General features: G+C 43.2%; 2 protein-coding genes across 5 annotated transcripts in view; one reads left to right on the forward strand and one right to left on the reverse strand.

Annotated features, from left to right (window-relative positions):
• CRTAC1 (cartilage acidic protein 1) overlaps positions 1-22,128 on the forward strand; it is a 1,509,269-nt gene that overhangs the window by 295,002 nt on the left and 1,192,139 nt on the right. For both annotated transcript variants that reach the window (XM_085606339.1, XM_085606342.1), the window contains exon 3: positions 18,766-18,962. In XM_085606339.1, coding sequence (XP_085462465.1) covers positions 18,766-18,962 — 197 coding nt within the window. The remainder of the gene's footprint in view (positions 1-18,765; positions 18,963-22,128) is intronic.
• Positions 1-22,128, reverse strand: part of LOC146867580 (dynamin-binding protein-like) — a 220,977-nt gene that overhangs the window by 12,432 nt on the left and 186,417 nt on the right. The window contains exon 3 of one of the 3 annotated variants that reach the window (XR_014961794.1): positions 7,610-7,664. The exons of the other annotated variants lie outside the window; for them this stretch is intronic. The gene's annotated coding sequence lies outside the window, so the exon portion shown is untranslated. The remainder of the gene's footprint in view (positions 1-7,609; positions 7,665-22,128) is intronic. 3 annotated transcript variants of the gene reach the window in all.

Raw genomic sequence — 22,128 nt, forward strand, 5'->3', positions numbered from 1 at the left:
AACGCATTCCATTACAATGCACTGTTTTTACCCCTAAACTATCCAACACTGACCCTACTGTTGCACTCCCTGGAGTGGGAATAGTAATTTTTACCTTAACACTATCCAACACTTACCCTACTGTTGCAATCACCGGAGTGGGAATAGTTATTTTTACCCCTACACTGTCCAACACTTACCCTACTGTTGCACTCACTGGAGTGGGAATAATAATTTTTACCCCTACACTATCCAACACTTACCCTACTGTTACTCGAAACAAATTATGCGATGTAATGGTATGCGTTGTAATGGCATACGTTGTAAAAACATGCGTTGTAATGGATGTTGCGATGTAAAAACGACATTGTATAAGGCATGCATTGTAAAAGTTTGTGTTGTAACGTCATATATTCATTTTGACAGATTTTGAGACTAACCATTATTTTTGCTTTCTGTACTGAACTTAAATATTTTGAAAAAACCTTCATGGTTTTAAACTTACCACTTTTGAGCCCACGTTCTTGAGGACAACATCATGTTCGATCCTGCAAAAGCGCTTTGTTTAAAGATAAGATAGTGGCAACAATTTTGGTGGAGAATGCGGACACTGCAGAAGTAAGAGATTAGGAAACATCTAGAGATATAAATATTCCCCTTCTTTTGATTTCCGTTCACACACTTTGTTCCTGTGGTCTGTCCAAATTGGATTACCAACATAGTTCGGATGTTTCTGAACAAAGGAATGTGAGTATTTATATGGCAGATGTATTTCGAGAGATTGTAATTTAGAACAAGTCCATTGTGTTACCTGTAATTTAATGTGAGCTGATTTTTGTGATGTCATGAATTACACAGTGTGCGAGCTCTTTGATTATGAAATCTTGATTTGCGGGTCATTAGGAGGTTTGATTACTCTGATGTTGGAATTCATTATATTGATTGTTTTGTTATTATTGTCAAATCCATTGAAATTGATAAACTATTGTGATTCTCTATGTTGGTGTTCTGCTGAATTTGTTAATTGATTTGTCAAAATCTAAAATAATCTGATATTTATATTTTGTTGAACTTGCCTGCCAAGTAAAATAGTGTATTGTGAGGCACCACATTCACACTATATTAGGGACCTTCTTCGGTAGATATAATCTTAGATGAATATATTCTTAACCTCGATTGATGTTTCTTCATTCTTTACTAGACAAGAATAGAAGTGCTAATCAAGGGTGAGTTTGCTGTTGGAGGAAAAACTTACGTGATTGATAGTGCCATAGTAAGACTGCTTTGTTCTTTCCCTCATATAGGTTTGCTTGAATTATTTGTTGGCTTCTTCATGATTTCAAGAGCATAACATTGCATGCTAGAGAGCCGTGTTGCAATTGGTGAATCTTCACAGCAAGTCACACTGTGATAGGCTAGTTGCTGTTGTGTTTTGCACTGCATTTGGTTAGTGTGTGTTCTGAAGTCACACTGTGAGTGGTTAGTTACCGTTGGTTGCTGTTTGGGTTTTGCATTGGATCGGTTTGAGCAAAAATAGTAGCTACATTGATAAAGTCTAAAGCTCCCGTGACCCGAGGGAGAGAAAATTCCATCAGAAGATTGTCCTGTATACAAAATAATGTTAAGCTCTGGTCTCCATATTTGTATGTAGTTTATAGAACGAAATACAATATGTAATGCAAAGAACATGGAATTTCCTTTGTAGGGTACTTTCAATGTGAGTATTTGCGGTGTATGATGCATGAGTAGAGACTGCAACCCAGTTTGAAGCATTGAATGAACGGAATTGCATAGAAATTGAGAAAGAATGACATAAAATAAATTGCCACAATCAAAATGCTGTAACCCCCCGGTTAGATTTGAGATGACAAATACAGAAGAGAGCATGGAGAGAAGACTCAATGCATGGATTGTGTGTGTTCCCTTCAGTTGTCAAGACGCAGATACAAATACATTAGCCACTGAGAATAGTTAAAGTAAAAATTGGGATAGAAAAAGAGAAGAAATAAGAAGACATCACTAAATGATACTGATGAGCAGGATAGATTTTTAGATAACTTATTAGGCCCAAGACCTCCTCCTTGTACTGTTTTACTAAAACCTAGAACACCTCAAGGTATTGATGCAGGGGAGCAAGGAAAGGTGCACATAGAATGGAAGTGCAATACAATGAAGCACCACCTCACAGTGAAGTAAGTACTAATGAGATTGTTACTACTATATTATGACACCTATTGTTGGTACAGCTGCTCCTGTCACTAGTACAATTACTACTGCTACTGTGACTGATCCAGCAATGAGAGAAATTAATAATCTCCAATTAAAGATAGAATTTGGGCAAGTGTTGCAGGGCACAATTGTTGTAGACAAATTGACTGCATATAATGAGGATTAACTGACGTTTCTGGTAAAGAAACAGCTAGATTTGCACATGAAGCGTAGGCTAGGTTTGGGGAATTAGTGTATGGCATTGACATATAAAAATAAATAATGGGGAAGAAACTACAGAGTGGATATAGGTGATGATGAAGAAGTGAATGAAATGGTCTATTGACTTTTCACACACATATTAGACAGTTATTAGCATCAAACAGGTCACATTTGAGTAACTATAAGGATGCTTGGATTCAGAAAGGGAGTGGCAATCCAAAGAAGAAAAGGACCAAAATAGAAAAAGAAGCAAAAGTGACTACAGGTGAACCTGAAATAGGATTTGGTGTGGCTGAATATCCCTACAAGTAGTGGATGAAGGTGATTATGTGCATGTACCTTCACAAGATGTGATCTTGTGTTTTACAAGGCTACAGGTAAATAGTATATATATATAAATGGAGACATTAGTGACAGTCTCAAAGGTGCTTTTGGTTGATTTGCATACGTTGTTTAATATTATTGTCCCGACCGATTTGTGTTCTGAGTGCAAAGGGACCGTACCATGTCCAACAGTAGGACCCCCCCCCCACCCCAAGAATGCTTCCTGATAATGTCCCAGATTCTGTTGTTTCTGAAAAATACTAGGAAGTGATTGCACATTTCAAACAAACATTTCCGGAGAAAGAGATAGGTGATCAAAGATTATGAGATCTACTCAGGAACCTAAGCAGTCAGTCCATGCAATTTATGAGAGGCTAATGCAGATTTATGGACAGTATAGTGGAGATGAAGATTAGACAGAAGCAGGCATTAGCAGATTTGGATCCATTTTCATGTTGGGTTTGCATCCAGAGTTCTCAAATATTGGCGAATGTGATGTGTTGGCAGGCTAAGAGCATTGATGAAATACGGAAGCATGCAAATATTGTAGTGATTGCTTTGACTCCAAGCAAAAGGAGCGGAAGGAAAAATTAATGTTCGGGCAGACGAAGCTCTTTCAGAGAGGTGGTAAGAATCAGACAACTGATTCAGATTGTTACTTGTTCTGTTGAAGGTGCAACATGTTGTTACAAATTCGAACATGTTGGTATTAAGTATGCAAGGAAATAATGTATTAAATGTTTCTCCTCTGGGTAGAGGTTTTGTGAATAATTTGAATGGGATGAGTGTGAATATTGTTGAAAAAGAGTACTGGTAATGGTAAAGGTCTGTTGATGGTAATATATACTGAATGGCTAAGAGACCCTTCAAACGTTTCCTTTAGTTCACAGGAATCCCAGATATGTTTTCCATATTTTTTCAGTACTTGCAAAACATGATTTTTTGTTTCACTACAGTTTGTGAAATATGTCACCAAATATATAATCTATAGAGAATATGTAAAGGGTATACTATTGGCCACCATTTCCATAATAGGGTTTTGGTGCCATCATACACCATGGGGCTGGAGGTTGAGTGGGTTGTAAATATCATCAAACCCCAAGAACTCTCTCAGATGATAATACAGGGTACTAGTCATGTGTTTTTTGGAACACTTGCTTATTTTGAGATAGTCAGCTTTAAAAATGTGTTTTTCAAATGAAGATCTGTTTATTCAAATTAGTAAGTGGAATAATGGACTATACTGTTTAATTGTATGCAGTACAAAGAAGAGATAAATACCTAATAATGGAGATAAGAATGTACAAATTTTTTTTTAAACGTATTTGGCCTGATTACGAGTTTTGCAGTGTGGGAGCGGACCGCCACGCCAGTGGCCCGCTCAGACACCACAAATCCATGTAAGGACCGCCCGCCAGATTACAAGTTTCCTTGTGTCTGGCAGGCTTTTTTTGCCTCTGAAAATGAGCACCACAATGGGAACGCCAAAAGCACTTCCTCCACTGCATGGACCGTAAAGTCCATGCCGTGCAAGAACTAGGGTGCATGCACACAGGGGACACATGTTGTGCCCCCCCTGCAGACATACCCATGCACATGGGCAACAACAGTGGCCCTGTAGGCCCCCTTTGTTAACAAGCACCCCAGACTTTTCATGGAAAAAAAACCTCCACGCAACCGTTGGTGGTCCTGAAACTCTTAATTTGCATGGCAGTGCCGCAGCAGCACCACCAGCATATTGCTGAGCCAATGACTGCTGCGCCACCCTGGCGGTTGCAGTGGTGCAATGGCATTCTGACCGCCAAAGTTGTAATTGAGCAGTCAGGCAGCCAGTGCATCAGTGGATGGCCTGCCACCGCCGCTCCACTGCGAGTCTGGCGGTCCTCAGAGTACCGCACTCCTAATTAGGCGCTTTGTGCAGTTATAAACTCCTTCTGATTGTAGAACAACGAGATTGTTGAAGTTGTTCTGTTCAAGGTGCAGCAAAAGAATGGGCACTGATTGACATTAGAATGTTTAGGTTCTATTTAACTTTCATAAAATCATTTTTGATAAAACAGTCGACAATGACAATGTCGAGTCTGTGGCTTTGATGTTTCCTGCAGAATTATATTTGTTTTGATTTACTGTACTTGCCCCTCAATTTAGTGTATAATTCTCTGATTTAAAAAAAAACTCTCTGTTCCTTCAAAGCATCATACTGTCAGAGAATGTCCTATATCATTTCATTTTTCTTGCTGTATAATTTTTTATGCTGCTGCATAACTTCGTTCTCCATTGCTTTGGGAACCCTAGTGTCCCTAACAGTGCAGTGGTTGTTCCCTTGATGAAACCCCTATTTTACTGGGTTCCATTAATAATTTACCATATTCCACAGAACCCTGGGAAATTTTGGATTTTTATACCACTGTGTTTTGTGCAATAAAATCACACTCGTATGTAATTGCACAGTGAACATCACCATTATGTAGTTATTATTGGGTCAGAGTTTCCATGAGAAGAGGTTGTTTTTGTTTTGTTAATAACTTTGGTTATGTTCTTTCTTTTAGAATACTTGTTTCTATACAATTACTTAATATGACATACTGTAAGGTGTCAGTTTAATGTTGGCAAAGCAAGTATTTTACAACATAAATTGTAGGAGTTGTGCGGTACTGAGGAAACTAGAATCTTCATCAGTTTTGAATAACCTGAAAATTAAATCATAAATTGGCCTAATACACAAGGCAATAAACCAGATTGTGACTTTTAGATAGTAAATCAACTCTTGACCTTCCTTGAAATTGGCAGTAAAACGAGATCTGAGCATATTAATTATCTGAAACTAAAGCAATTCTTTAAACACTCCATGAAAACACAAATGATTGATGCACAAACACACATTCATGGCCTAATTCTAATTGGGATATTGAAAAAAACAGCTTTGTGATCTACTTCTATTCTCTATAATGAAATTGGTCAAATCATCCGGGGCATATTTTTAGACTGCAGAAGCTACTTACTGGGCTGCAGAACTGGGTTTTGTAAATACAACTTTAGAACTGGACAAATACCTATCATATGACTCAAACTCTGGTATTCATGCTTCCAAGGCAACTAAAATAATCTGCTGCAGACTTCATTGGACACCACTGGAAATGAAAAAGCTAAGCCTGTGTGTGCAACGAGATCTGTTGTAAGTGTGGCAGGGAAAAAGGCAATCTTAAAACACGTTCATGATTTTTTTTTGGGGGGGGGGGATGGAGGGAGGGGGTTGGGGAGTGGGGACAAACTAGAATTGCCATGTGGTGAGACATTAACAGGAGAAGTAAATTATTTTCCATGAAGTTTTCATGTTCAATACAAAGTTCTTCAATAAGCTGTGGTTTCAAAAAGCTATCACAGTTGGGGAAAACATTATTACTGAAGTTACTTGATCTTTATGTTATCTGAGAACTGATGACTGAATAAATGCTAAATATCTCTGTTTATAATATTTATATAGTTTAATATGTTCAAAAAAGAGCATAGGACCAGCATGGGTGCTAAAAGTGTTGGGAAATGCTGTATCTACCAGTCTTTAATTTTGCAATGGGTCCTATTTACTATTCGGTTGCATCACAAAATCTTCAGTCACATGGAATTGAGAATGACCTGCCCAATGAGTATAAATTAGCAAGGTCACAATATGCGACCCCCCTGTTGTGGAAACGTGTAATATCTGACATTACCATAAGTGACAGCCATTTTGGCTGTGGCATCCATTTTGTTTCCTTCATAATTCTTTCATCCTCTGCTGCTCGCCTTTTCACTCTGCTTGTGTCATCTATTTTAGTTGACCTCCTGACATGGCTAAGTAATGTACGAGCTGGGGGTTTGTAGCTGCCAGTACACCTGGTCTCAGATGTTAACTGTCGACCATTTACTGCTGCCATAAGCATTCCTGCTCCTCCTCCCACTTTGCTGACCATCTATCTGCCCTTGTTTGCCGATAGCCATTTCTGTGTTTAAACTTGTTCTTTCCATTTCTGTCCACATGCTTACATTGCAACTTGACTGTAAACGGCCGATGGTTTGTGAATCCAGGGTGCCTCCTCCTGCAACACTTGAGAGTGTTGTGTGGACGTGGTCCCACTCATGAATGATTAATAAACTTGTTATTTAGTCCAACTCCAGTGCCGATGTCTATTTTGTTAGTCTTCAGACCTGTGGATGAGAGGCTGACCCTCACTTTAGGCACATTTCCACACTGTGATTGGTCACAAACACAGTGATGGTGGCCTGCAAGAGATGGCAGACTATCTGTTCTCAAAACGAGACATTTTATTTTATGTTTAGCAGCTGATGTTCCTTAAAGGAACAAATGCTGCTTTCAGAAAAACACAAAGTTCCCTGTTTGGGAAAATGTAGCCAGGAGCAGGCAAGTGGCCCCCAGGACCACTGCTTACTTCCCCTAGACTTCTGACTTGATTCACACTTCAGCTTAGCTCAGACAGAATATATTTCATATCTCATTACTTTCCCCGTATCTCTATTCAGCCCAGTTTACATATATACAAGTTTTATTTTTAAAGTGTATTCCCATTAAATAGATCAATACACATTGCCTGTGATACCTCAAGAGCTATGTCTTATAGCAGAGACTGCTAGGAAACCTCACAGTCTAAAATCACATTTCATGTCTTAGAAGCAGATGGCAACTAACACATGGACAGGTAAAAACATGAACTCTGTCTCCCATATGTGCTCCTCCTATGAAGGGGGTCTAATCTATTTAACCAAAGTCATCTCAGGTTACTCCCACAAAATTCCTCCAAGCTGCACAGAATTTGGATCCAAAAGTTTCTTCATTTATTTCTGGTCACATGATAGGTATCCGAATCCATTTATAGGATACCTCTATGCATTTCAAAGTTAGCCCTTCTTCAGGGGTCTGGTTTCAGTGAATTCATCTGAAATGAAACATACAACACACAGACTGATATTATAACCACGGTTATAAGAAATGTACACAATATATACAGCACACTATCATAATCAGATGTCATAGATGAATATAAACACAACTCAAAGCAAATAGATAATTTTTGTATACAGTCAAACCATCTCATCATAGAGATGATTTACAAGTTCGAAAAAGGGGATCACGCTAGATCCTTTCCAGATGAATAAAATATACATAACATTTGGATATGGCCAACAAATAAGTCAGGCTATGTATATTTTTATGGCGAATTAGTCCCCATGTGGAGAAATACACATTTTGTGATTATTTTGTAACCAATAAGTGGCAAATGGCACCAAACATTGTAGGGGTTACTGGTACTACCAAAACTATTAACACAAGTATAAACAAAAGTGTAAGTTGGATGGTCAGTCCTAGCTGGTGAGCGAAGTTAGCAGCATATACCTGCTGGAAAGGCAGAATCTGTGTTGGATGGTGTCTTGTGGTGGTTGGTAAGCCACAAGTGGTAACTGGAAGAATTCAAATATACTGGCCATTCAGCAATTCAAAGGTACAGAAACCGTGGCGGTGGAAACTTTTGGTCCCAATACTAGATGAGTAGATCACTCCCAATATGTGCAGTGTAACTCACGTTCGTGACAGAGCCCCCATATAATCCCGCCCATCCTAGTGGGCCCAAATATAATAAGTTGGAAATGACAAAAGAAAGTGGGAAGAATGGGACACAGTAGGAGCAATACCTTGCTTGCCTTACATATCTGGCCACCATATTGTGATGGGTGAAAAAGATGCAATTGTTGGGGAAATCAACTCTAAATATATAATTAAAAGCAACTAGGAAACAGACAAGTAGACGGAGTCAGGGCCATCAAACTGGATGTATGAAAGTCATTGATGGACAGCTGTGGAAGTTATTAATCTACATTGTCAGCTCAGAAGAAGTAGCTCCAAGTCATGGCTCAAATTTCATATGCAGATTCCACTGGAACAGTAGCCAAATCACTTGCCTCCCCACTGTGTTTCAGCCTGCCTCTTCGCCCCAGCCTATATTAGGGGCTCTGAACGCCAGACTAAGGGTTAGTACCATCCGAGGGCTTCTCAGCAGTAGCCTGTGGGCTCACACTCACGTGTTTCAACAATGAATTTGTTAAATAATTCACAGGTATTTATTATACTGGATGACTCGGATATATCGGATATATATAGGCACTTTCCTCTAGTCAACCATAATCTACCCTCCAGTGCAACAACAACCAACATTTGGTCCTATTCAGTATTATGAATGATAACTATCCTAGAATTCTGACCAATCTGAGTGTCCGGTGACACATCAAAAATAGATTTGCCATTGAATAGGACACATGCATTGCTTCCATTACAATGAATGTGCATTATAATGACGAAGATGTAAATGTCATGTTTTGCCATTCGTGCATACATTTATAGTGCTGCACCACTACGGCAGTTTTATATTTGAGTTACACTTTCCAAGGATGCAGTGGTGGGTGAACATAATGAATGATACTACTTGCTAATTTTACACCATACGGACTTTGAGGATGAAAAGTAGTTAACACTAGCCATATGTTTTATTAGAAAGTAATATTGATTTACATTTTTAAGATATGTGGAGGACTCTTTGCCAGTTCTCCGAGGCCCAAAAGTCAGTGGCAACTGTGTGATCTTTACAAAAAGTATGCATCTTGTCTGTGGACCCACAAGGGCCAGATCATACTGTGAGACCACTAAATTTCAAAATCCAAATTTTTAAAATTTAGCTGAGCTTTGTATTCACATGAGAAGGTTCAACAGTTTGGCAAACTATCACCTCATTATCCTCCCAGTGAGTTAAGTTGACCACTGCTTGGAACTTATACATGCGTGCGGAACACTATGGGCAGTAACCATGTCTGTGGCGCTCCATTTCAAGCCTACTGGTCCTGTAGCAAGGTGCAGTTTGTGGTGTTCACCGATAAAAATTTCAGTTCTGTGAAGACATTTAACAAAGTCTAGCTGCTCTTTCCTGAGGCTGCGTTGCCATGCCAATGTTGTGTGTGTAACAGTAGAGCTACCTTCTGGGCATTTCTGTGAGACCTCGGGCACACACAGATCCCCTCGCCGGTCAGCACAGGGAATTGTGTGTTGCATTGTCATGGCAAGCATTTGTATTCCAGAGCCTTAGGCATGTACTCAGTGATGGTCCTCCACGATTATTGATTTATTTATTTAGTTAATGTTAATTTTTGGGGGATTTCTAGAGTTCACTATGACCCGAAGGTTTCTTGGTTCCAACAAAAAAGAAAGGCATAGGGGAAAAGAATGGAGTGAAGTTTGTTGTAAGCTATGAGGAAGGATATTACAGATTTGCGGGGCTTGAGTTCAGAAGGCTCAAACACCTTCCCCAAAAGAGCATTCTGTGTAAGCAAGTAATGCAAAAGTGAACAGAGGAAGCCCACAGAAGTCTTCTGGTCAGAATCTGTCTCTCAAGTCTTTTTGCAATGAAGAATGGGAAATTGCAATGAAGCAAAGTATGCCCAGTGTAAGATTCTCAATGCAACATTCTTCAAGCATAATATACCAATTGGAAGTCAATGTAAGGAATTCAGAATGCGTTTAGCACAACAAAATTGGGGACCATTGGCTACCAAATGTCCACCTTATTCTGGATGAATTGGAGCTTTGTCATAATAAAGACTGTTACGGTAATCCAGCCAAGCATGAATGAGTGCCACAAAATGGGCTTGTCTTCCCCCAAGGGATAGTAGTGGGAGTGAAGTCTTCTTATGTGATAAATGCATCATGGCATGGGGAAAGTAAAAGGTGAGGGGTACAGAACCTCAGGGGTAGAATGAGACCTTTGAAGTCTAGTGTAACCACATCTGCAGGGACAAAAGATGTGCGCACAGAGATTCTGACTATTGTGGTCGTCACTTGGGGCAGGGATGATCTTATGGTCATGAAGATCAATTATTGCAAGACTCCTAGCAACAGCAGTTTTCACTCAGCTTCTTGAGATCTCCTGTGTTGCTTCTTGCATCAGACACACAGCCTTTTCTTATTATAATCCCTCTGCTAAAGGTGAACATGAATACCTACCTCAAAGAGCCACTTACATTCTATAGCTGAGGAAGTTAGGGGCCAGACCAACAGATATTCAGGACTGGTGCAATCTTTGGTGTTCCACCTGGACAAAGAGCCTGATTGCGAGTTTGGCGGTGTAAGAGCTGGCTGCCATGCCAGCTCACCGCTCTCACACCACCAAAGATGTACTGACACTGCCCACCAGATTACGAGTTTCCTCGTGTCTGGCGGACAAGTGCTTTGGCGGTCCCACGGTCATGCCCATTAAAAAGGCACCACAAGGGGAGCGCCAACTGCTGTTCCTGCTTGGCATGGACTATGCAGACTATGCCATGCAGGAAAGGGGGTGAATGCACACAGGGGGGCATGTGCCCCATGCAGGCACCCAATAGCCCGGAGGAAACAGGGGGCCCTCTATGGCCCCATTTGTTTCCTCACCGCCACAGTTTTTAAGACGGCCTCACCGCCATGAAAATTATGGCAGTGAAGAAACTCCCGATATGCTAGGCGGTGATGCAGCGGCACGGCCAGCATATTAGGGCCTTTCACCGCCACACCGCCACTGCGGGATCCATCATCCCCAGGTGTTGCGGCGAGCTTGTTGTGGTCCCACCGCCGTAATCGAAATAGGGTCAGTATCAATCAATCAATCAATCATGGCATTTGTAAAGCGCACTACATACCCGCGAGGGTCTCAAGGTGCTGGGGGGTGGGGAGCTGCTACTGTTCGAAGAGCCAGGTCTTGAGGAGTCTTCTGAAGGTCAGAAGGTCTTCGGTCTGCCGCAGGCGAATGGGGAGGGTGTTCCATGTCTTGGCGGCAAGGTGGGAGAATGATCTGCCGCCGGCGGTCACTCTTCGGATGCAGGGGACGGTGGCGAGGGTGCGGTCTGCGAAGCGGAGCTGGCGGGTGTGGGTGTAGAGGCTGAACCGGCTGTTGAGGTACGAACGTCCGGTGTTGTGGAGTGCCTTGTGTGCGTGGGTGAGGAGTTTGAAGGTTATCCTCTTGTTGACAGGGAGCCAGTGCAGGTTTCTCAGGTGGGGTGTGATGTGACTGCGGCGAGGGATGTCAAGGATCAGGCGTGCGGAGGCGTTCTGGATGCGTTGAAGCCGATTCAGGAGTTTGGCCGGGGCTCCTGCGTAGAGTGCGTTTCCATAGTCCAGTCTACTGCTGACGAGGGCCTGGGTGACTGTCCTTGTTTTGGTAGGGATCCACTTGAAGATCCTGCGAAGCATGCGGAGGGTGTTGAAGCAGGAGAAGGAGACGCCGTTGACCTGCTTCGTCATGGAGAGGGTGGAGTCGAGTATGACCCCTAGGTTGCGTGCGTGGTCGGTGGGTGTTGGGGGTGTTCCTAGTGCAGTCGGCCACCAGGAGTCGTCCCAGGCCGAGGGGGTGGATCCGAGGATGAGGACCTCCGTCTTGTCCGAGTTCAGCTTCAGTCGGCTGTTCCTCATCCAGTCGGCGACGTCCTTCATTCCTTCGTGGAGGTTGGTTTTGGCGGTGTGGGGGTCCTTGGTGAGGGAGAGGATCAGCTGGGTGTCGTCGGCGTAGGAGATGATGTTGAGGTCATGCCGTTGTGCGATGTGGGCGAGTGGTGCCATGTAGACGTTGAACAACGTTGGGCTGAGGGATGAGCCTTGGGGTACGCCGCAGATGATCACAGTGGCTTTGGAGCGGGAGGGGGGAGGCAGACGCTCTGTGTTCTGCCGGAGAGGAAGGAGGAGGTCCAGTCCAGGGCCTTCTCTTGGACTCCGGCGTCATAGAGGTGTGTTCATAGTGTGCGGTGGCAGACCTTGTCGAAGGTGGCTGACAGGTCCAGGAGGATGAGGGCCGCGGTTTCTCCGTTGTCTAGCAGGGTCCTGATGTCATCGGTGGCGGCGATGAGGGCAGTTTCGGTGCTGTGGTTTCTGCGGAACCCGGACTGGGATGGGTCCAGGATGCTGTTCTCCTCGAGGTAGCTGGTCAGTTGTTTGTTGACGGTCTTTTCGATGATCTTCGCCGGGAACGGGAGCAGGGAGATGGGTCGGAAGTTCTTGAGGTCCTTGGGGTCTGCCTTGGGTTTCTTGAGTAAGACGTTGATCTCTGCGTGCTTCCAGCTCTCTGGGAAGGTCGCTGTCTTGAAGGAGATGTTGATGGTTTTCCGGAGATGGGGTGCGATGGTGCTGCTGGGTTTGTAGAAGATGTGGTGTGTTCAGGGGTCTTCCGGGGATCCGGAGTGGACGGTGTTCATGATCTTGATGGTGTCGTCGTCGTTGATGTTGGTCCAGGCGATCAGGCAGTCGGTGCGGGTGGTGGTTGTGGGAGAGTGGGTCTCAGTGGTTGCCGGGGTGGTGACGGCGTTGAAGCTGTCGTGGATGTCTGCGATCTTGCGATGGAAGAAGGTGGCCAGCGAGTCGCACAGGTCTTGTGAAGGTGGGATGTCGTTGGTGTTGGAGCTGGCGTTGGAGAGTTCCTTCATGATGTTGAAGAGCTCTTTGCTGTTGTGTGCGTTGTTGTCTAGGCGATCTTTGAAGGAGGTCCTTTTGGCGGATCTGATGAGGTGGTGGTGTCTGCGGGTGGCGTTTTTGTGGGCTGTGTAGCTTTCCGGTGTTCGTTCACGGAGCCAGTTTTTTTTGAGTTTTCGGCAGATTCGCTTGGAGGCCTGGAGGTCTTCGGTGAACTAGCTGGCTTTCTTGGTAGTGTGGGTGTTGGAGGGCTTCTTGAGCGGGTGAGGGTGTTGGCGCAGTCGTTGATCCACTGTTTGAGGTTGCGAGCGGCGGTGTCGGGGTCGGTCGGATCTGCGGGTGGGCTCCGGCGAGGGTGGTGGAAAGCTGGTCTTTGGTGACTTTGCTCCAGAAGCGCCGTGGCATATGTTGGGTGCGGTGGTGCGTGGTGGGTTTCTGGAAGGTGAAGTGGATGCAGCGGTGATCGGTCCAGTGGCGCTCGATGGTGTGGTTGAAGGAGACGTGGGAGCTTGCAGAGAAGATGGGGTCAATCGTGTGGCCGGCGGAGTGGTTGGGTGTGGTGACGAGTTGTCTGAGTCCGAGGTTGTCGATCAGGGTGGAGGAGTAGGTGTTGTTGTTGTTCTCGAGGTGGAAGTTCAGGTCCCCGAGGAGGAGAAAAAGGGCACAGATCACGGGGGTCACAGAAGAGAAAAAGGGCACAGATCACGGGGGTGACGATGGGAACAGAAGGGAAGAAGGGTACAGGAGAAAAAAAGGCACAGGGGAAGACAGACAACAGCGGTTACAGACAGCAAAAGAGAAAACGATACGGGCAGTATAATGAACAATAGAACAGACCTCAACTACCTCAGCAGTAGACTGGAAGTCTGGCATTCCAGGGACTGCCACCACGGGATCGCGGTCCATCGTAATCAGCCCCAAAGTGTTTCTTTGGAAGAGCACAGTTCAGTCTCTGGGTAAGTAACATCTTACAATATTATCAGCAGAGTCACACTGTGAAATGAAATCTGTCCTGTTAAAAGTTTTCATACTAGCGACTTCATGTGAGTGGGTCATGTAAATCTAATCTACATAGGAAAATTTATTGTCAGTTCAACCCAAAGAAATTTCAAACGAATGGGCATAGGTAGAGTATTTGTGTATTTGAAAGAGCATTTAAAAATGTCATAAAACTTGCAGGCAATTTCACATTGAAAGTCATGAAATATTCCAACGCTTTATGGACTGGTAGTGTACTCCGAAGCAATATTTCTCCAAAACAGAAAACCATGTGTGTTCCTCAACATAGATGAAGTAAATGTTCTAAGAAATTGGATGTACATCAGGCAAATATTTGTGGCACAGGAGGAGTACATATTAGGGGTGTGCAAAATTTGCCCAATTTGCATTTGCGTAATAGCACAATTATGGAAAATTATACGCAATTACCCAAAATGAAAATCTGTCATTTATCGCTGGATTTTAGAGTGAAATGTGTCCTCATCAAATTTTGACCTAAGGGTCCCTTTCATGCTAAAAACCAAGTGTGAACAACACCCGCTCACCTTGTGGGAGTTCACATTATCCCCGAGTTAGAATTTTGCTACAAATGACAACATAATTGCACAGTGTGGTGTAAGTTTGGGAATTTCGCACACCACACATAACACTAACTTTTGCCAGCATAATATACATTTTGCCATGGCACAGTGCTGATGTAATACAGTGAACCCCAATAAATAAGTGCTGATGCAAAATCCTGTGCTGACTTTTTCAAGAGTTTGTTTAGGATACCATAGTTGTGGGTATTGGTGATTAGACTGGTGGACATGACTTATTATACAGTGTCAGGCCTTAGACATTAGAGTTTTCTATTGGGATTTAGGTGGTGCAGTGTCATTGTTCACACTTCCCTAGTATAAAAACATGTATCACCCGGGGTAGGTGAAATACTTCTTCCCTTTCAAAAACCACATAAGAGTTTGTAAATTATGAGGGCATAACAGGAACCACATTGCTCTGATATGTAAAGTACCATTCTCATGCCGGAATGTACAATAGATAGGATAGCATGGCATTATTATCCTTTCCAAAACCAAATTTACGCAGTATATAAAATACAATTGCAATGCAAACCTTTACCTTCCCTTAGATTTTACAGCATGGTGAAAAAATTGATTACTATTTGGGGTGGGTGACCACCTGGCTCAAAGAATAATAACTCTAACTTTCAAGGTTTAACCACCCAGAGAGGTTCACTCATCAACTGGGAACTTTTCATGCCTTCTCCAAGTCAAGATGTCTACTTTCATCCTCAAGTCTCTGAGTCCTGGGATCCCGGAATCCCCCAGGGGGCAAGGCTGTAGGCTCTGTCTGATGAGGAGTTCCACAAGACTGATTCTCGCTGAAACTGATTTGCTGCTGCAGAGAAGCTCCAGCCAGGAAAAAACAATTTCTTCAGCCCAGCGAATGACATCCTTGGCCGAATTTGCTTGTGTGGTTGGTCTAGGTTTTCTGGTGGTCTCTTAATTCCAAAATGTCTAGTTGCTACTGGTAAGCTGGGAACTTTAAGGAAAATGCTTTCTGCAGACTGTTGTGTCACTGTAGCCTCGCAGGAGGTCTGCCAACTGACCCTTAGGGTACACTTATTTGCCACAGGTACAAGTGGGTGCAGACTCATCCCTTCTGGTCTTCACACAGGCCTCAGACAGCAGGAGCAGTCCTTCTTCTGTTCCTCCACACATCCAGAAAATATTCTGAGGAGGGAGTTTTGGGGTGCCACATTTATGGTACTAGCTAGTGAGTGAGGGTGACTCCTGCCCCACCTCACCAAAGGGGGAAAAGGTTCCCGGGGCAACTTTATCCCTATTTTTTCAGCCGTTCCTGTTTGCCCTACTGTAAACAACCACACAGTGCACCTTACTCCTAAAATTCAAGATGGTGGAGCCTTTCCTCCTTTCTGCAGATTATGTGTGCCCTCCCAGAGCAGAGATGTGGCAGGGATATGAGCAGTCTGTGGTCACTCAAAATCAGTTCTGGGGTTTGTTCCCCTCTCACTGGGTTTGGAATCAGTCTGGTTGGGGGAACTAAGATACAAACCTCATCTGTTATACCCCGCCTGCACCAATCCTTGTACTACTCACAGGGACCTAGGCTATAGCAGGCACCTGGAACTGTCAATATGCCTACCATGAATAGCCAAAAACAACAGTGGATGGACAGAATGCAGAACAATGTCATACATTCACCCCAGTACAGAGATCTGGGCCTAAATCCATCGTTTCTTTGCTCACCATGCCATTCCAGTTTGAACCCAGCCATATGCAAATCAGCCTTGACCCTGTGCCTCATGGGAACAGTCCAGCACGAACTGCCAAGCCAGGTCCTCCCTGGACTGGAACCAAGCATCCTAGGACCGGTTTCGGGGTTTCACCCCTCTTCTGCCAGGATAGCTCGATTCCAGTGGCATGGAGAGCACGGGACTCACGTCTGAGCATACCCGTCCCACTTGGGGTGACAAATGCAAAAACAACAGTTGATGGACAGAATGCAGAACAATGTCATACATTTACCCCAATACAGAGATCTGGGCCTAAATCCATCGTTTTGTTGCTCACCATGCCATTCCAGTTTGAACCCAGCCATATGCAAATCAGTCTTGACCCTGTGCCTCATGGGAACAGTCCAGCCCGAACTGCCAAGCCAGGTCCTCCCTGGACTGGAACCAAGCATCCTAGGACCGGTTTCGGGGTTTCACCCCTCTTCTGCCAGGATAGCTCGATTCCAGTGGCATGAAGAGCACGGGACTCACAAATGAGCATACCCGTCCCGCTCGGGGTGACAAATGCAAAAACAACAATTGATGGACAGAATGCAGAACAATGTCATACATTCACCCCAGTACAATTTATCCTGGCTGAAGAGGGGGAAAACCCCGAAACCGGTCCTAGGATGCTTGTTTCCGGTCCAGGGAGGACCTAGCTTGGCAGTTCGGGCTGGACTGTTCCCATGCGGCACAGGGTCAAGACTGATTTGCATATGGCCAGGTCTAAACTGGGGTGACATGATGAGCAAAAGAATGATGGATTTAACCCAGATCTCTCTTTGGGGGTGAATGTTTTGATTTGTTCTGCATTCCGTCCATCAATATTTCTTTTTACCATGAATACTAGCATCTTAGAACACTTGTGTAAAGATAGATGAAAGTCTATGCTTCTTTTCTTCTTTTCTTCCGCGATAACTTTTATTTCAGACTCCCACTGCTGCCTGTTCATCCATAGATGAATCATTCTAAATGCAAGTACTTTGCACTGTTTTGCAAGTAACTTGCATCTCTGTCTTGAAAGAACATGCTGGTCCTACACCTTTGTGTGGACACTGTCAGGGGTATGTTTGTAGAATTAGGCAAGAAGGGCCCTCTAGTCTGGATAATGGCAGCATCACAAACCTAAAAGCAGCACCCATCCTAAACCCCACGGAGGTAATTCAGAGAGCCGGGATAGCCAGCTTGGCACTTGATCTTAGTGTCTCTTGTTCAGTGGTTTATTTCTGACATCCTATAATGACACCAAAGCTTGTGAGTTGTACTCAGATTGCCTGCCAACCAATCAGGTACTTTTGGTGGGATTCAGCATTGCTCTGACAGAGAAAATAATGGGGGTGGGGTATAAAGTAAGAGCACCACCTTTATTCAGGTGTTAACAGTGACCATGCCCTTGTTGGAGGTCTTCGTCAAGGTGAAGGTTCATTGGAAGCCACAGGTCATCCTCTGATGTGGTGAATACCAGTAAGGTTAGCACAAGGAGCGTTCCTTGTTCCAGTGAGAATATGTTGTTCTAGACCAGACACACACAACTCTAGCTATATTAACTTGTTCATGGAGGTAGAAGAGGAGTGAGCAGCTCAGGAATCTGAAGGGACAAGGGGTGCAGGTATATCAAGCTCGTCCTGTATAACATGTCCACCTTCTTTCTTGGGGCTACAAAAAAAATCAAGTGGCTCCTAGACAGGCGCATAATAACCCTTTATGTACTTCACAGCATTCTCGATACACAGGAACGCACACTCTGAGAAGGCATAGCAGTACATGCATGACAGGCTCCATGAACCTCCTAGAGGAACAGAAGCTTCCCAGAGTGCTTGCAAAGTGCCCTGAACCCTCACAAGTATTTATCGGCTAGCACCAGCTACTGGCTGTATCATGTCTTGGACCCCCTTCTCTGGCTGAGTCTAGCATTCTGAATGTAAAAAACGAATTCAAAGACATGTAGAGTACTTGTCAGGTGAATCATGGCTTGACGTTTCTTTTCAGCAAAATGTGTTGGTTCAATCAGAAATATTGAAATCTGGAGTAGGGAAGAACTTAGCTACCGCAGCAGAGATTTTTGACCCCGCAACCAGGCATACATCATTACTTAGAATGTGGTAGGCAATGATAATGTTCATGCATTGCACTGTTATTTACTATTGGTGACGCTACATGTGTGGACTTTGTTGGTTTCAGGGAATCCCTGTTAATAAGGCAGTCAATTAGATTTCTCCTTGATTGATAAGAGTGTGACTGAATTAAACTTCTCCCATTCCAGATATAACGGGGCCAACTTGGTGTTGAAATACGACAAACAAAAGAAGCGACTGGTCAACATTGCTGTGGATGAGCGGAGCTCTCCATACTACGCCCTGCGGGACCGCCAGGGAAACGCCATTGGTGTGGCCGCTTGTGACATTGATGGAGATGGCAGAGAAGAAATTTACTTCCTCAACACCAACAACGCATTCTCAGGTATGAAGCTGCGGGTCCAACCCTGCCTGTTGTAGTAAAGGAACAGTAGAGCTCAGAAACTACTTTCTCTTGTTCTGCAAGTGTTTAACCTCTTACTTACAGCCTTTTCTCAAGCCCTTGCCTGATCTTCCTATGGCCTTAGGCAAAGAGTTATAATTTCATGACACAGAAGGGACTGATTCATTAAGAATCCATTATTAATGAACTTTTATAATGGTCTGAAAAGTAACAAAACCAAAATATTGGCTTTTAACGTCTACACAAGGACCAGAATAGACCCCTTCTTATAGCACATTGGAGCTCATCTGACAATATTCTTGTTTTTTTTTTTGTTTTTTTTACAACATGCATTTTAACATCGAATTTAATCTTGAAATGTGAGAATTAGCTGCAGCTTTTAACCCAAGGCACAATCAGTCAATTCAATAACAGCCTTGACAACTTGTTGATGCAGTCGGTTGTGTTTCTGGATCAGACGCTGTGGGTGTTATTTTGTTATCGGTGTTGAATTAAAAATAAAGACGAGGTTGCAATGCCGGTGTGAGGAACATCTAAATAAATCAGAATGCTTAGTGACAGGAGCACATGTTCCCAGAAAACCTTTCTGTGAATGCACCAATATGCACAGGGCTGGGATGAGGAGCAGAAACTTCTGATCCAAGATGTTGGTTATATTGATGCAATAAAGATATTTCAAAACAATGTGTCCAATATAGATCAGGTGCAATATGTCCTTTAGTAAAAATATGTTTATTTAGAATTTAAGTTGAAATGACTCATGGCATAATTTTGGAAAGTGAAAAGGTCAAAACAGAGCAAGTTTGAGCTCCATTTCCACGCCTCACAGCTGTATGCACGCTGCAGGAGGATTTGCAGCATGGAGTAGTGCGGTGCAAGGCGGCTCTGTGTTTTAACGAGTGGAGCACATGCGTCTGCATGTGACAGTCGCCCTGAGTGCGCTGTTTTCAGGTGCAAGCAAGCCAGGGCTTTAAGCGCGCCGGGTTCTTGCCCTGGGGTCCATGACACACTGGCTATGCTACTATGCCGGGTCCCATGCAGAGATGCAATCATGGAAATCAAGGCAATTTTTGTTGCTTTTGTTGTTTCTCCTGTAACACTCTGCCCCTGGACTGTTGTTGAGTCTGAAAAGGAAAGAGCACAATGTGAGACTGGATCCTTCTCAAACGGGGCAAGGCACTTGTTCACCTCTGATCACTGGCAGTATTTTTTCAGCCTTATCTTTAGTGTGCTCAGTTTCTGGACTGCTCTGTGGTATCCTTCCATCTTCTTACATCTCAGGCCGTATGCTCACTTTTAGAATTTGTGAGATGCAGGATCCTAGATTCACTTGATGTAGGCCACACCCTAATTACATAGGCCAATCTACTTGCAAAGGACTCCTGGTCACGCCTCCTTGTGCACGCCACTTTTAGAGCCCCTCACACACTTTCTTTTATCCCATTGAAAGCCCTGAAGCTAGCAGCAATGCTATAGGACATTAATGTTTTACTGGCTACAGCATCTGTGTAGCGGTGCCTGATAGCATTGCAAGTGGAGAGGCTGTGACTATGTCCGTCTGCCCATTTTTTGAGAAAAATATTTTTAATTATAAAAAATGAATTCCCCCTCTGACCCGAACTCTATTGTTGTTATGGAGTTCATGAAATAATTTGGAAATAGGCGCCTAGCCCCGCCTGCTGATAGATTCTTATGCTCGGATCACTATTATTTAAGTGTTATTTGATAACTGTTTATTGTTATTTTCAGCCACTTCTGACCTTTTGCTGCCCAGTCTGCCTGCCATATACTTTACTTGGCTGATTGCTTATATAAATTTGCCCCTCATCTTGTAAACAAGTGGATGCCACAGTTAACCCTATATTTTTGATTTTCGTTTTTCGAAAATTCATTATATCCATTAAGGCTATATAAATATGTACATGATCCAAGTGAGTGCTGCATTATGTCCTGTACCTTTCACTTTGATTATCAGAGGATGCACTTAAGGCCGCATAACGTTGAACACCAGCAAAACCTATCCCATCCCTCACTTTGTTTGTCTTTATGGCCCGGAGAGCGGCTGTAAGATGTTAAAAGCCTTATCTATCACTGAGAATCCTGAGTTCCTCCTATCCAATCACCAGTTTCCCATCATCAGTTTCCCCTGGTCTCTTCATCTGTGGCATCTTACATTAAGCTCTGAAGGGCATTCAGTTTTGTGTTTCACCCTTATGTTTAACCAAGTGTTATTTTTGTTTGATAATTCACAAACAGATTTAAATGTTAAAACATTCTCAACATACATTTGCATGTGACACCAGATAGACTGAACTTTTTTTTTTTTGGGGGGGGGGGGGGCGGCATTCTGATGCAGTAAATGTCAAATGGACAACATGTTTTAATAAGTTTGTACTTGTCCTGATACCTTAAATCGAGGATCAAAAGGTTATAAGTCACTCTGTGTGGGCCATGTACCAAAGGAAGGATGTACACTCAACAAGTGGTCCACACGTTGAGTGTTAAACTGTCCACTTCTAGGAAAAGTTGTTTACTTCTGCACTGGCAGATGGGTATAGAGCAGCCTCTTTCAAGTAGGACATTTACAATTTTTCCTACAAAACTACCCAGTGTTGTGAGCTGCTTACATAGTTGAACATGAATACTCATTTATTTTTAATTTAAGAATAGTTGATATCACCATTCTATCCATTAAACCTCATAATTACCCACCAGTTTCAAACAGAACACACTGTTACGGGGCCATGATAACAACTCTTAATCATAAGACAATATTGAGTATATAGTTTGTAAATAATGCACAGTGTTCAGTGTATCTCTTTGCATGCATTCATATAAACAAAGGTTGAAATAATCTTCCTTGTATGTGATTACACGCTGAAACAGCAATGGTCTTATAAAATTCCTCCTTAAATGTATTAGCAAGAGGCATATGAAGATAAGATAGTCAGAATGGTAGATTACTCGCTGCACACAATCACATGTTTAAAGGGAATTGTTTTATTCAATGCCATCTATGAGATTTTTATAGTTTCTTCCCTGTGCTGTGGACATGTTAATATTGTAAATTTTAGACGAGAATTGCCTTTTTGTTTTTTTACCGTTTTCCTCACAAATCTTTTGCATTGATTTATTTAGGCGTTGTCAA

The sequence above is a fragment of the Triturus cristatus genome, chromosome 1_2, assembly GCF_964204655.1.
Source record: "Triturus cristatus chromosome 1_2, aTriCri1.1, whole genome shotgun sequence".
In the NCBI taxonomy this organism is placed as follows: Eukaryota; Metazoa; Chordata; class Amphibia; order Caudata; family Salamandridae; genus Triturus; species Triturus cristatus.